Source organism: Hyperolius riggenbachi, chromosome 2, assembly GCF_040937935.1.
Source record: "Hyperolius riggenbachi isolate aHypRig1 chromosome 2, aHypRig1.pri, whole genome shotgun sequence".
Lineage (NCBI taxonomy): Eukaryota > Metazoa > Chordata > Amphibia > Anura > Hyperoliidae > Hyperolius > Hyperolius riggenbachi.
The window spans coordinates 296,882,738-296,898,494 of NC_090647.1; the positions used below are offsets into that span (position 1 = coordinate 296,882,738).

Below are 15,757 nucleotides of genomic sequence, written 5' to 3' on the forward strand. Positions count from 1 at the left end.
GCTCTTTCCTCCATAGGCCGCAAGATGCTGCGATATCCAGCCCTTGGAGACCCAGCCGTGAACGCTGCGACGCTAGGAGAAAGGTTGCGGAGGCACGAGGGATAGCCACGCCTATCGGCCGGAGGGCGTCACAAGCACGTGACGCGTTTCATCCAATCAGGATTTCCTCAAACGTGTCAATTGCACTTATTGCTATGCATTAATAAATTTGTACCCACTGTTTGCTCAGAGCTCCCTTGTTTGCAATTTTTCGATTTATCTAGTATTACCGTTATACTTTACAAAAGCACACCCTTGAAAGGATCTATACAAAGATGTCAGCTAGCTTACCTACTCATTTTCACACCATGGTCCATATGCAATTCACTTTTTCCCCTGAGTTGTCATAAAATGCCTTTTAAGCCACCAGCAAGCAAGAAAACACTCAAAATACATTTGATAGTACTTTTTCGACAACTTTTTGGTACTTTTTCAATTATAAAATGCTGAAAAGTTAGTTTAAAAAGAGGTTGAAAAATTATCTCCTAGGAGAAAACTCAGGAGAAAAGGTGAATTGCATATGGACCATAGTGTGAAAATGAGTAGGTAAGCTGGCTGAATTGCATATGGTCCTATGTGGCAATTAGACTCTTGACCAGCATACATAGTTCAGCTGTCATTCGACAGCTGCAACAGAGAAACCCCACCCCTTGGCAGAGATAAGTGGCAGTAAACACAGGGAAGATTTCTATCAGCAGTGTCTGGAACAAGTTAATAAAGTATTCACATTTTTAGGTTTAAAATAAACCTTACTTTGATATAATTTGTTATAAAGAAGTAGGGGTTTAAAAAATACTATCTTTACAGATATACCTGACAGTGGCAAGCATCTGGGGGCCTTCTGATTACTGAAAGGGGCTAATAGATTTTATCATGAGCCCCCAGGGCATATCCCCCAAGCCCATTAACCTACCCCATGTAGTGTGAGTTAATGGGTTTGGGAGATATGCCTTTTTTAATTAATATTTTTAAATAACATCTGCTTTTTTTTACTACAAAAATGTGTGCATATTAATGTGCATATCCCCATTTCTTGCTTTATACACACTAACAGTGCATTCGTAAATCACATACTCCGTGAGTATGTCACTCTGTGCTTATTCTTTATTTTGTCTAGTCCATAGAGGGAAGCAACAAATGGGAAAGGATTAACCTCGATGCTGCAGTATCTTCTCCAAGGCTTTCTGTACTGAACCTTGACAAGGACAAATCATACTGCTTCCGAGTACAAGCTGTCAACAAATATGGAGTCAGTGATGCATCAGAGCCCAGTGCTGCCATTGCTCTTAAAACAACCTTAGGTGATTTCAATGAATTCTTCATATAGAATTAGAGCTATTATTTTGGATATTTTCCAAGTAGTGAGTTGTTAACAGTAAGCAATAAAAATGTGGACTGTATTACTACAGGAAGTAGTTATGGCAAAATCTATTTCTTTTTAAGGGGGACTTAGATGCTTTCTTTCCGTTGAAAGACAGCCATGGCTATAATTACTAGGTAATTCCCAATGCTGTTTATCCAGGGATTTTATCCGATTGCCATCTGGAGTTGGGAAGGATTTTTTCCCCTTTTAGGGCTACTTGGTCTAAGCCTTGTAAGGGTTTTCCCCCCTCTTCTGAATCAATTGGATATGTGAGGGTGAAGGCTAGTGTTGTATCTTAGTTCCTCATTGAACTTGGTGGACGTATGTCTTTTTTTAACTCAAATAACTATGCAACATGAAAATAAACCGGTAGGCCATTATTTTTGAACATTGCACAGAGACACAAATACGGTACCTACATTAGCACATAGACATATGAGCCTACTCGGCAGTTGTATTCATAGAGAATGTCCGTTTTCTCCTATGGCAGTTCAGCAATAATTAAAATTCATAAAGAGCATATTATTATTAATTTTGTTTTTATTATTATTATGTATTATTAAAGGACACTCAAGGTGAAAATAAACTAATGAAATAAACAATTGTATCCATTTCTCCTTCTAAAAATGACTTTTTAAGATAAAATAAGTTTTATTTTATATTGAAATCTACTTTTTAAGGTTTTTACTGTTTTATTGTTTTTGCTCAATGACACATTCATTGAAGTATGCCAGAGCTAAAATCTATGTACTATTAACCCCTTTTATCTCTGTCCTGCCCTCAGAAGCCATTTTCTGCTAGGAAAGTGTTTTATAGTTGTAATTTCCTATCAGTGAGGGTCACACTGTAGTCTGACCCAGTCCTGACTCAGACAGGAAGTGCCACTTACATACCTGATGTTTAACTCTTTCAGGCAGAGAAAGAAAACAAGGAACACAGCATAGCTATTTGTGTGCTTGGCACTGTACATACACATGTATATCTCATCATGTTACATGTCCCCTCCGTCGGGTATCCTGTAAGCATTACTTGTTTATAGGAGGTTATTACTATGAATAAATATGGCGCTGGCACGGTTTCTCTGAAGGCTTATGTTGTAATGTCCCTACCACAATCTTGGTATAGCTTATCTGGGGATGGGGGGGGGGGGGGCAATTAACATTGGCCCAACTCCAGGAAAATTGATATCCTGGCTGGGCACTGTGCATCATGCAAAGCAAGAGTGCTAATCACCTAGACACTGTGCCCCCTTATTGAAATGGCTCCATTCACTTACCTCATTCCCCATCACCCCACAAATGGCTGTTTGTCTTCTTATCTCCATGCCCTGCCTGCACATAAAATAACAAGTGTTCTTTATGATTTGAACCGAGGGTGAGCTGTTGTAGAATAGTAATAATAAAAATAAGTAGAATAATACCCATTCTTTGTGAATGGACTCCAGAATGGCAGTTAATACAGTCATGTTCCAGAGTTCATGTGTGACAAATGTAAAATACACAGTCCCTGCTAATTTTAGATAAAATAACTTTCCTCAGATGTTTAACTTATCTGTCTGAACAATGAAAGCAGAATTAATGTATGTGCCCCAATCCACATAAATAAGTTGCGATCACAATCCAGACCTTTCAATGAAGTATAGGATTTCCCTGTAAAAAATCAGCATATAGTGCAGTATTGCTTATTATGAACCACCCTGTGATTCACTTCACACAATTGTGTAGATAGTAGCCTCCACCCAGATAAGATACAGAGAGAATACGGGGGAATACTTTTAACCCCCCTAGTGAGTTTCACTCACCAGATGGCTTCTTGTAATCAAAGAGTATAAGCCCTCCAACCTGGGCAGTACCAATTCAGGACCTTCAAATATAAAAAGCGGGACTCCGCATAGCATAAAACCTTTTAACATTTATTTAAAACCTGCCATAAAACATGCGTACCGGATCCTCAGTTCACAAGCGCTTATCTGTGTGTGTCGGCACCGCCACGGTCGGATCTCCGTAACACGCCACAGTCCCCGCTTGGATTACTTCCTCCTCGCGTCCCGCGTGACTCCTTTTATATTTGAAGGTCCTGAATTGGTACTGCCCAGGTTGGAGGGCTTATACGCTTTGATTACAGGAAGCCATCTGGTGAGTGAAACTCACTAGGGGGTTAAAAGTATTTTCCTGTATTCTCTCTGTATCTCTTCTGGGTGGAGGCTACTATCTACACAATTGTGTGAAGTGAATCACAGGGTGGTTCATAATAAGCAATACTGCACTATATGCTGATTTTTTACAGGGAAATCCTATACTTCATTGAAAGGTCTGGATTGTGATCGCAACTTTTTTATGTGGATTGGATCGTGATTGGAGAGTGTGTGTACTCGAACAAAGTCTGCGGATCCCCTACACTGGTGACATTGGTGCTATATATATACATTTAATCAAGTGCTGTGGAGCGCAGTCCTTCTTACCTCTTAGGGTTTTTTTTAGAATTAATGTATGGATGGTAATGACATTTCTGCATTCATGGAATAAAATGGTCCAATGCAAATAGTAGATTTAATGGTACTTTAGTTCTGTTGGTGCAGTGTACTTTGCGCAGTATAAGATGTCCATGTTACATAAAAATTTAGTTAATGTTAAAATGTTCCCCCTTTCAGCTGTACCTCCACCACCAGGGCATGTTTCAGCCCTCAGAGACACAAAGACCTCTGCTCTAGTGCAATGGGCTAAGGTTGAGGCTGATCCAGAGGTCCTTGGCTATTACCTTTACAGTCGGCAGCTAGGTGAAGAGAGCTGGCAACCTGTAAACAACAAACCCCTGCAGTGTACAAGGTAAGGCAGTGTGTAAAATAGATAATGGTCTTGAGGAACATGTCTGTGCTTTCTAGAAGCAGATAGAGTGCACACCAACAGCATGACTTGCGCACTCGCTCTCTTTTAATGACCAAAAGAACCGTCACTGGCTGAAAAAGCATGTAAGGATGAAGTCGGTTTTTAGAGTTAGCTTCTCTAACTCAATCGTGTGTCCTCACTTTCCATGCTCAAATATGACTGATTAGCACTTAAACCTTGCAGAGTTAGAGTGGGTTTTAGCTTTGAGCCCAGCCAGAACAGTTTTCATGGCTCTTCTATGTTTTCCCTGAGTTTGTCTATGAGAGCCATGTTAACTTTCGGATCTATTTTTTCTGCTAGTATTTTAGAATAAATATGTCAATAAATAGAATTCTTTCCTATAAGATGAAGAGCAGAGAGCTGACGGCCAGGTTATACTTCTGATTTTAGGTTCCTTTTGTGCATAGTTTCATACATAGTCAGGCATATGTTTGTAATTACTAACAGGGTTAGACATTGGTAGATTGGTAGGTGGAATGTCAGCATGACACTTAATTGAGCAAAGAATACAGCATGCTCTTATCTGCAGAGCCACTGATTTCTGGTAAATAACTGCTCTTGCAAAAGATGTAATTGCAAAATATCTATCATTATGAATAATAGATTACTTTCAGTATTATGCTCTTCACTAAAATAAGTAAAGATCACTAAGATGTATATAATATCAGACCAAGACCATAAAAAAAGAAACTCAGGGAGGCACTTTAAATCTATTTAGTAGTGTTTGATTAAAATGGATAATTAATATTTCTGATTAAGAAACCTGGCAGCCAATAAGCACTTCCCAATATTTTCTGTTTGCCATTGATAACTGACCTCCACGTTTAACTGAGGATGCTGGTGTTTAATACATTCTAAACTTTCCTGTTACAGGAGGAATGGAGAATGTATATTTTCTCTGATTTTGCAATGACATCTCTGAATCGCTTTTCCGACCAACGTTTGATTAATAAATAGTTTCCAGTAGTAGAACGGTATTTTCAACTGAGGGCTCTGGAAAGTTAGGGCCTAGCTGGCTAACTTTTCAACTTACATGTCATTGGTATCAGTTGGTTACACCCCTTCACTACCCAACTGTTATTCCAATGTTTGGGGTGAGCTGGAAGATAATTATTGGTGGCTCAGTGCAGAGAATTGTGAACCATTCCATGCAGAGCTTTATGAGAATTATCTTCATTAGCCACTACCCCACCCAGCCCCTAGCAGAGACTGGAAGATGATGCTAATATAGCAACAGTAACACGCAGGCGGGCATTGTCACTTTACACACTGCCCTTCCTTGCAGAGCACCCACATGTCAAGGACCATGTAAACGCATATTTATTGTTCTGATGGTTGAAGACCATGATGGACAGTTCAGCTGTCTTGTATGGGGACAAAGGGACAAAGCCTGTATGGGGGACAAAGGATTAAAAAAAAAAAAAGCTTCAAGAGATTAATTTCTCAAATAGAATTTTAGAAAGAAACTGATGTTAAAATAGTACAGAAGTAGGCGATAAGTGATGTGTGGTGCTAGTGCATTCAATAAAAATCTTTCACCAATATGCACAAAAGCAGTTTCTTAATGCTCAGGTTGAATATTTTCATGTACCAGGCAAGTTTGAATTTGTACTGGTAATGCAGGGCAATACTTTACCAGCTTCAAGCAAGCTTTGGTCAGTAGTCACTTACCTTTAGTTAAACCACTAAGCAGTATCTTCTCTAGTCTAGTGTCTATATACATAGAGTAGAGTTGACGCTGTTTGGACTATGTAATCATCTAGTAAATCTGGTAGCATTGAGGGGAATTTTCCATCAGATCAGCTTAACATACAGTACATATTTGCATATTGTTAGGACTAAGGGCACACATTAATCAAAATTTCTTACTTTGCAAATTTGAATTTAGATGCTGTGATAGTCCAGACTTTTTTTTTATACAAACACTGTCAAGACTGGGAGTATCACAGCTTCCTGTCAGTGCCAGTCACTTAGATTGCACAGGTGTGGAAAACAAGCAACAAATATTCCTTATCTGTGCAGCTAATTACTCGTACAGGAAGGGTAATACTAAACTGGACTGTCTGTACCGTAAACTAGTAAAACAAAGTATACAGATATGAAATTACAAAATCAATACAACGTCGGCTTATAGTCAATGTTGTGAATCCATAGCTGGCTGCAGACTGAAGAGGAAAGGTAATTTTAACAGATTTACAATGTAAAAACATTTCTTAAGCTTTGGTCCACATTCACAGCAAAAGTTCAGCAAAAGTGGAAACTATCTTCAAGGCTGATATTATTCATGGATAGCTGGTGTTATTCTACACAGGTTTACAGTTCCAGAGCTGCAGACTGGAAAAGATTACGAGTTCTGTGTGAGAGCGGTCAATGAAGCTGGGCTGAGTGAACAATCACCAGTATCTGACCCTCTGAATATAAATGATGCCATCTGTGAGTATTCCATATATTATTCAATCAATATTGAATACTGTGTGATATGTTAGTGCTTTATGAATAATCCTCCTCATCATCATCATCTTATAATGCTTTGTCTTGGTAAGGCCTTATTTCAGCCTCCCAGTTTTTAACAGTAAATTTGCATTAATTAGCAATGCACAGTTATTGTACATTGCATGTCTGTACTTTGTGCAATAATTATATTTGAAGGATCACTATTGCAAACAATTGTAAAATGTAAAAAAAAGTGTGTACATTTGTCCAAAGTAAAATTAACTACAAATGACTTTTTCCCTATGTCGCTGACACTGACAGTAGGTAGTTAAATCCTGATAGATCTGACAGGTCTTGGACTAGTCCATCTTCTCATGAAGGATTCTTAGGTATTCTTTTATTTTCAAAAGCTTTCCCTGGAAACTACTGGCAAAGTCCAACTGCCAGAATAGTGTGCACTCAAGGAGTGAGGCTTGCCAGCAGGGCTGGATTTACAACCCAGGAGCCTGTAGGCAGAGGTGTTCTGGTGCCCTAAACTCCACCTCTCTACACAGGCCACACCTCCAAGTAAAAATATTCTGAACTCTAATCCCTGCCGCATAGAATCTTACACTCTGATCACTGTCTCATGTCATCATTAGTGACATGAGACCATGATTAGGGTGTAGGCTCCTGAGGTCAGTGATGTGATGCTGCCGTTAGTCTGTAAGCTTCTGAAGACAGTTAGTGGCATCAGGCAAGGAGCACCCAATATTCCTGACACTATCTAGTGGTCCTATTCTGGGCTCTCCTCCCTACGATGGACACACATGGCCCCAGGCTCCACTCCACTCCTATCTCCCTCCAATGGACACACATGGCCCCAGGCTCCACACCTCCCTGCCTTCCTCTGATGCAGTCACCTCCGCTCTTCCCTCCTTTCCTCTTTTCCTTTGATGCAGTCAGCTCTGCTGCTCCCTCCCTCCCTCTGATGCAGTCAGACATAGGATGCTTCTAGGAGAGTCACTCACCCTCTGTCCCGCTGGCAGCAGCTCTGCTCTGCACTGCATCGGCAGTGATTTTTGTAGCTAGATTTAGTAACATAAATTTGTTTCGTTATTGATCAGAACTTTCTATTAAAAACATTTCAAGTATACATACACTAACAGTTAAAGTAGATCTTCAATAATATTTAATAAAAAAAAGATTTTCACTTACCTGGGGCTTCTGCCAGTTTCCTGCAGCCGCCCTGTGCCGGTCCTCAGTGATTCTCTGTTCCACCTCCGCTGCTCACTTTCTTTTTTGCAGACTTGCAAGTCGATGTCCACTGTGCCTACACGGCCCTGGCCACGGGTAGCCTCACTTGCGATCCCATTGCTGGGAGCATCCTGAGCAGGCGCAGTACAGAATACGACGATGGGAGCACAAATGCATGTGGCCAGGGCCGCGCAGGCAGAGTTGCAGGCGATGCCGAAAGCAAGCTGCGGCGGGGGAACAGAGGATCGTTCCAGGATGGCGCGGGCACAGGGCTGCTGGAGGGGACTGGCAGGAGCCCCAGGTAAGTGAAAATATTTTTTTTGTAAATCATCAAAGTCTACAATATACTGACTCATATTAAAATGGCTAGATTGGAAGGAATTATTATTTTGTATTATTTTAGATTGTCCTTCTGCTCCTCACGATTTTGCCCTCCTGAGTTGTGGTAAAGATGAGATGACCATATGTTGGAAGGTTCCTAAGTTTACAGCAGGAAGGGATATTCTCGCTTACTTTCTGGATCAACATGACCCCACAGAAGTGTCTTGGCAAGATGTCAGTAGTGAACCAATCCCTACAAATATGTGTAAGGTATGAGAACATTCAATATCTTTTGGCACTATTCCAAGATCTGCCATCCAAACATCCTGCTCTAGACACTTTAGGTTGCATACTAGTCCAGCGTGTCAACCTGGATATCAGATTTCAAACACACTTCTGTGAGTTCTGGTTTACACAGAAGGGTAAACTGCATGCTAGTTGGGCATTTCAACACCCCATCTGCCAGCCACTGAGTGTCTTCTGCTGCAGTTTAATGCCGCTTAATAATGATGATTGTAATCTAATTACGATTACGTGTAATTTTGTTTACATTTTCACAACCATGCTCATTCGTAATTACGATTTGGACATTCAACTGATTTCTTGTAATACATTTGTAATTTGCGTAATTTTTGCGTAATTTCGTGCCGACTTGACCACTTAAAAACTAACTTTTTTGCATTGTACCCACTATTTCATTTAAAGAATACCAGAGCTGAATAAAGCTAAAGAAACAGGGGAAGCAGGCATATACTATCACCTGTCCTGATGCCCACCGATCCCCCCGTTCTCTTCTCTGCTCCTGTATTTTACCTAAAAGCCCCCTGGGGTCCTGTTCCAGGTTGCCGGAGTAAGGCTTTACTGTGCAGGTGCCGACCGGGCTGCGCACATCCTACAGCGCGTGCCAATGGCCGGGAGCCCACTGTGCATGCGCATGACGTCACGATTACGGTGAGCATCAGGATAGGTGACAGTTTATGCCCGCTCCCCTGTTTCTCTAGCTTTATTCGGCTCTGGTATCCTTTAACGTACATAGCAATTTTGGTAATGAGGCATGTATGGGGGCTTTGCTAAAAACCACTAAATTTGGTATGAAATTATGCGAAAATTACACAAAATAGCGAAATTACAGTTCCTGATTATGTTTATTAACAAAATTCATTATTATTTTACCCAGGATGCAACATTATGATTATACGAAATGTGTGCTCATCACTACAGCCAAATGGCAGTGTTTGTAACCCCTCGATTTTCACTATAGGGGTCCTTTAACCCCCACCACATAAACCTATACGAATATATAAATGGCTCTGTCACCAGGAGAGGGTCAGTAAAAGTAAAAAAGAGAGAAACCGAGAGCCCAATAGTGCAATATGTTAAAACAAGTGGAATATAAAAGGAGAGTATAAATTTATACTCACAAACCAGGGTTACCTCCAGGCAACCACTGTATAGGCAGGTGAGGAGATTTTCCTGTCCTCACTCAGGAATAAGAAGTCGCTCTCTGCAGATAGTAGGAAAGAAGGGGTATCCCCCTCCACCAAGGGTGGATATATATGAACAAGCAAATGTAGACCAGAGGCGCCAAAAGTATAAAATCAAATTATTAAAAGTTTTAAAAAGCTTTGGAGGCAGTGGTGGACTTACCTCCTGTAAGCAGACCCAAGAGGCTGTATTTATTCAACAAAGTATTTATTGGGTATACTCCAGGGGGATTTCGCAACGCGTTTCACAGGCTTTGCACCCGCTTCCTCAGGCAATAAACAATAGGAGCATACATCAGCAATTGGTCAGGGACACGCTTGGCGCCTAGCAATTGGGTCTGCTTACAGGAGGTAAGTCCACCACTGCCTCCAAAGCTTTTTAAAACTTTTAATAATTTGATTTTATACTTTTGGCGCCTCTGGTCTACATTTGCTTGTTCAAGGAGAGGGTCAGTGTTTGTAAGGGGGTATATGCACAGCTCTGTTGCAGGCACAAGTAACTATCATACATAGTTATGATTAGGCTGCAGGTTATCAGTATGGAAGGCCACAGTAGGACTTCTCCTGTGTGATTTATTGGTTTCCTTCCTAGATCCGCTTTTGGTCAGCAGTGCAGTTCCCATTTGCATATACTATTATGGTACCATAATATTATGGTAATTAAAAACTCCTTTACAAATAGGTGGGAGGCCTAACTGAAGGACATTTTTACAAGTTTCGAGCTCGAGCAATGAATTCAGCTGGTGTTGGAAAGATGTCAGAGCCAAGTGAGCTCTTCAAATGTGAAGAGTGGACCATGCCTGAGTCAGGTGATGTATCAACCAATCTTTATCCCAATTGGGTGTTATACATTGCATGAATAAGATTTGTAGTTTTTGAGTAAACAGAATTTTATGACTGCTATTCTGACTGATACAGCAAATCTGACATGCAAGTGAGGCAGTTGTGTTATGCTACTTTATGTAGCTTTGTGTACTGGCTGCTGTATGTGACTGGCCTATGGAGGTTGCCTTCTTTATTCACCATTAAATAATACTGGGGTGCTGGTCCCCTGCTTTAAGTTCTTCCCTTGAAGGACAACTGTATCGAGAGGTATATGGCATATTTATTTCCTTTTAAGCAGCACCAGTTACCTGGCTATCCTGCTGATCTTCTGCCTCTAATACTTTTAGCCATATACCCTGAACAAGCATATGCAGATAAGGTGTTTCTGACATTAATGTCAGATCTGACTGGATTAGATGCATGCTCGTTTCTGGTGTGATTCAGACACCACTGGAGCCAAATAGACCAGCAGGGCTGGGAGCAACTGGTGTTGTTTAAAAGGAAATAAATATGACATCCTCCATAGTCTTCTCACTTCAGTTGTCTTTTAATGAGTATGCAGACCAGGGATGTGACTTACATCTGACTTCATAGGCCTGACAACCAGGAAAATGTTTTTTTTTCTTTTTTGGGAAAAATTGAGTTATGACAGCTTTACATTTTCTTTTTTATAGCTTTCTTTTAATTGTGAAGTAGCCATGCTGCAAATATGTGCCATTAATGGAGGTGTGAGAACCCAACCCTCCACCTCATTCAAAAATGTAAACACAACAAGAAGGATGGAAGATAATAATCAGAGCTGGCCTTTGGGGGGGGGGGGGGGGGCAACGATCGCCCCAGGCCCCGCGCTTGAACAGGCCCCGCGCCGCCGCCACTTGGCCGCCCCCCCCCCCCCCCCCCCCCGCCCTGGCCGCGTGCCCATGCGGCCAGCTGGAGGAGAGCAGAGAAGAGAAGAGGGAGAGCTGTGAGCAGCGGTTGAGAAGGGGGCCATCTCCCCCCCTTCCCTCACCTTAGGGCTCTCCCTCCCTCGCTCGCTCTCCCCTCCGAACTAATGTGCGGGTGGCTGGCAGTGGGTGGAACTTACCTTCCGTCTTGCGCCAGCGCCGGAAGTTCTGGTGCCGCTGCTCTGGTCTGGACCAGACCAGAGTAGCGGCAAATCCATCCCGCGCCGGCACTGCATCGAGACGGAAGGTAAGTCCTGCCCGCTGCCTGCCAGCCACCCGCACATTAGTTTGGAGGGGAGAGCGAGCGAGGGAGGGAGAGCCCTAAGGTGAGGGAAGGGGGGGAGATGGCCCCCTTCTCCACCGCTGCTCACAGCTCTCCCTCTTCTCTTCTCTGCCCCCCTCCTGCTGGGGGCAAACCTGGCTACATATACTCCGGCTACATATACTGGGCACCTATACCCCTGGCTACATATACTGGGGACACATACCCCTGGCTACATTACCCCTGGCTACATATACTGGGGACATATACCTCTGGCTACATATACTGGGCACATATACACCTGCATATACTGGGCACATATACACCTGCATATACTGGGCACATATACACCTGGCTACATATACTGGGCACATATACACCTGGCTACATATACTGGGCACATATACACCTGGCTACATATACTGGGCACATATACCCCTGACTACATATACTGGGGACATATACCCCTGGCTACATATACTGGGCACATATACCCCTGGCTGCATATCCTGGGCACATATACCCCTGGCTACATATACTGGGCACATATACCCCTGGCTACATATACTGGGGACATATACCCCTGACTACATATACTGGGCACATATACCCCTGGCTACCTGTTCTCGGGACATCTCTACCCCTGACTACCTGTTCTGGTGACATCTATACCGCTGGCCACCTATTCTGGGGACATCTATACCGCTGGCCACCTATTCTGGGGACACCTATAGACCTGGGGCTACCTATTTGTGGGGAACCACTGCTGTCAGATTGAGTGTTTTTTGGGGAACTGCTGCCAGGTGAGAGGTGTCTACCATATTAAGGGGGCATTCTGCCTATTTATGTGAAATGCTGTCTATTTATGTGCCTCATGACTGCTGAATTTGTCTTGTTGGGGGCCTCATGGTTACTGAATTTGTCTTGTTGGGGGCCTCATGATTTGTTGGGGGCCTCAAGATCGCTGAATTTGTCTTGTTGGGGGCCTCATGATTGCTGAATTTGTCTTGTTGAGGGCCTTATGATTGCTCAATTTGTCTTGTTGGGGGCCTCATGATTGCTGAATTTGTCTTGTTGGGGGGGGGGGGGGGGGGATTCATGATTGCTGAATTTGTCTTATTGGGGGCCTCATGATTGCTGAGTTGGTCATGTTGGGGGTCTCATTATTGCTGAATTGGCTGAATTTTGCAAGACAAAAGTTACTACAACAATGTGAATTTTGTGAATCGTGAACCTTAGAATTTCCAAATTAACTGAAGCATGAGCTCCTCCACCCCTGCACTTAAAACCACCATGCAAATGTTTGTTTTTATATTGGTTGGCTTAGTGGCCTTTACCTGACATAACTGCTTTCAAACAATAATAATAAGGAATACTGCATTAAAGGCGGACAAGCCCATGAACGTGGTGATACGGTATATGGCCTACACTTATGGCTCTATGCCCCGGATGTGACACTCGCCCCAGGCCCCGCATACTCTAAGGCCGCCTCTGATAATAATGGTACAATTTTATGTTGCTAGGTCCGCCTTATGATGTGCAATGTAGAGAGGTGCGTGATAGCTCACTGATGCTCCACTGGAAGCCTCCTGTATACACTGGGGGTGACCTCATCACTGGCTACATAGTAGAAGTATGTGAGGAAGGCACTGAAGCTTGGATGAAGATCATTGAGGAGCCAACATGTGAAACACACATGAAGGTACTAAATGTTACCGGCTAGCAAGAAAACACTGTGCTCCTGTTGCTCTGTTTAAACACGATAATGTAATAGGTAACCATATTATTATATGTCTATGTATGTAACTTTGATGTACATTTGATTTGGTATTTCTGTTTTATTAGATCTCTGGGCTGGATAAAGACAAAAGCTACCAATTTCATGTCCTTGCCGTTAATAAATCTGGACTCGGGATTCCATCTCTTCCATCCGATCCTGTAGTTCCTGTAACAAAACCAGGTTTGTCAAAGATGGATTTACATAGCCAGCATTGTTTATGCATGGCTAACATCAATAGGTGCAGCCCTGTGGATACAAAGTAAAATAAGATTCTTCCTCTATATAGGCACAAATGAAATTGAAGTTGGGGTAGACGAGGAAGGATTCATTTACCTCTCTTTTGAGAACCCGGAGCCAGTTGACAATCCAAAGTTTCTCTGGTCCAAGGACTACAAGGGAGCCCTGGATCCGGAGAGAACAGAGATTACTACAGATGGGAACAAGTAATCACTGTAGCAATTATATTTATATGGTTGACATACACACCAATGAACCCCAAAGGGGCATCACAATCTTGTAGAGACCTTGAACAGCCAGCTGGATAATAAACTATGACCTAAAGCATTTTAGTAGATAAAGTGTCATTATGCCCATTCCATTAACAGGCGCTAGATGTGCTTTCCGCTGCACTGTGCACGCACGTCCACAGTCCCGTGTGTGCTTGCACCAGCGCATGCACAGGCACTGCCCCTGCATGCACACTTGTTGGTGCATCAATGGCCGTGGCCCCATATGCACATAATGTGCGGCCACGGCTGTGGCTCTGCACATGTGCACTACAGGCTTAGGCGGCACACACGGATGCAGGTCGACACAAACACCTGCCGTTTTATTAGTATGGATGTAATTATCTCCTTTGGCTAGGGGAGATTTGCATGTAAGGAGAGTTTTTTGCTCATGTATAGGGACCTCTAAGAGTAACAAACAGTAACTGCCTCGATGGGCTGCGTCTTTGTCAGCAGGGCCGGGCCGAGGCAGAGGCTGAAGAGGCTCCAGCCTCAGGGCGCAGTGTGGGAGGGGGTGCACAATTCATTCAGCTGTCATTCCCAATTGTGTTTAAAGCAGAAAGAAATAAGAAAAGTGGATACATGGCAGTGACTGCAAGCCAGATAACTAGAGATTAAGGTGTTGGGGGGTTGGGGGCCCTGGGGCACATATTAGTCTAATAGCAATCAGTGTGTGACAGCTGGGGTGGCAGGGATGGAGGGGCGCACTTTGGTGTCTCAGCCTTGGGTGCTGAAGGACCTTGTCCCGACTCTGTTTGTCAGGCACTAGCCATTGCCACGCGCATGTGTGTGATCACGTAGGGGCGTGTGTGCTGGAGGCCATACCTAGCAATTGTTTTTGAACCAGGCCTAAATAACTAGTATGTCTATACATGAATTTCAATTATGAACAAACAAATAAAGAAAAGAAAATAATATACTTTTTTGGAATTTGAAGAAAAAAAAATGCTAAAATGAACCTTACAGCCTTCTATACCTACTAATATGGTCTGATGGCCCTATGAACTTTCATAAGAATGCTAAAAATATGCTTTAGTGAACCCCCAGAAACACCTGCATATACAGTCAGTCATACAGTTAGTTCGTTTTAACACAATACAGACGGGGAATGGAATAGAAAGGCATAATAGTGACTGGCTTTACAATTTTTGCTGCTTATTTGTGCAGATCCAAAGTCATCCTGACAAACCCATCCGATAAAGATGCAGGCACCTATTCTGTGGACGTCTCAAATACAGATGGAGTATCTGCGAGTCGCACATTAACCAAAGAAGGTTTGGAATTATGTAAATGCATGTCAGTGAGACCAGTTATGAAATATAAAATCATGTCAGCCACTAACTTGAACTTCAAATATTTGCTTATCAAGCATTATCTAATGGCAATATTATACCTGTTGTGGGTTTATAAGTAGTGCTATTAACAATTAATATTTTTATGATGATATTTTCTTTCCTATTAGAATTAGCAGGACTGCTCCAGAAAAGCAATGATGTTCGTCATCCATGTAAGTAAATCCTGATGTTTGTATTGCATGCCAGAATTATGGTCTGTTGCTTCAACTATTTAAAGAGGAATTGTAGTGAAAACATAATGGTTTTTTTGTTATTTACAATATTCATTTATAAAGTATTTAGTTGGTGCTTGCTCATTGTAAAATCTTCCCTTCCTTATTTACA

General features: G+C 42.3%; 1 protein-coding gene across 1 annotated transcript in view; it reads left to right on the top strand.

Annotated features, from left to right (window-relative positions):
- Positions 1–15,757, top strand: part of MYOM3 (myomesin 3) — a 117,139-nt gene that overhangs the window by 58,039 nt on the left and 43,343 nt on the right. The window contains exons 15-24 of the mRNA XM_068269003.1: positions 1,157–1,340; positions 4,053–4,227; positions 6,599–6,720; positions 8,360–8,547; positions 10,444–10,570; positions 13,316–13,494; positions 13,638–13,752; positions 13,859–14,015; positions 15,246–15,352; positions 15,541–15,585. Of these exons, the coding sequence (XP_068125104.1) occupies positions 1,157–1,340; positions 4,053–4,227; positions 6,599–6,720; positions 8,360–8,547; positions 10,444–10,570; positions 13,316–13,494; positions 13,638–13,752; positions 13,859–14,015; positions 15,246–15,352; positions 15,541–15,585 (1,399 nt within the window). The remainder of the gene's footprint in view (positions 1–1,156; positions 1,341–4,052; positions 4,228–6,598; positions 6,721–8,359; positions 8,548–10,443; positions 10,571–13,315; positions 13,495–13,637; positions 13,753–13,858; positions 14,016–15,245; positions 15,353–15,540; positions 15,586–15,757) is intronic.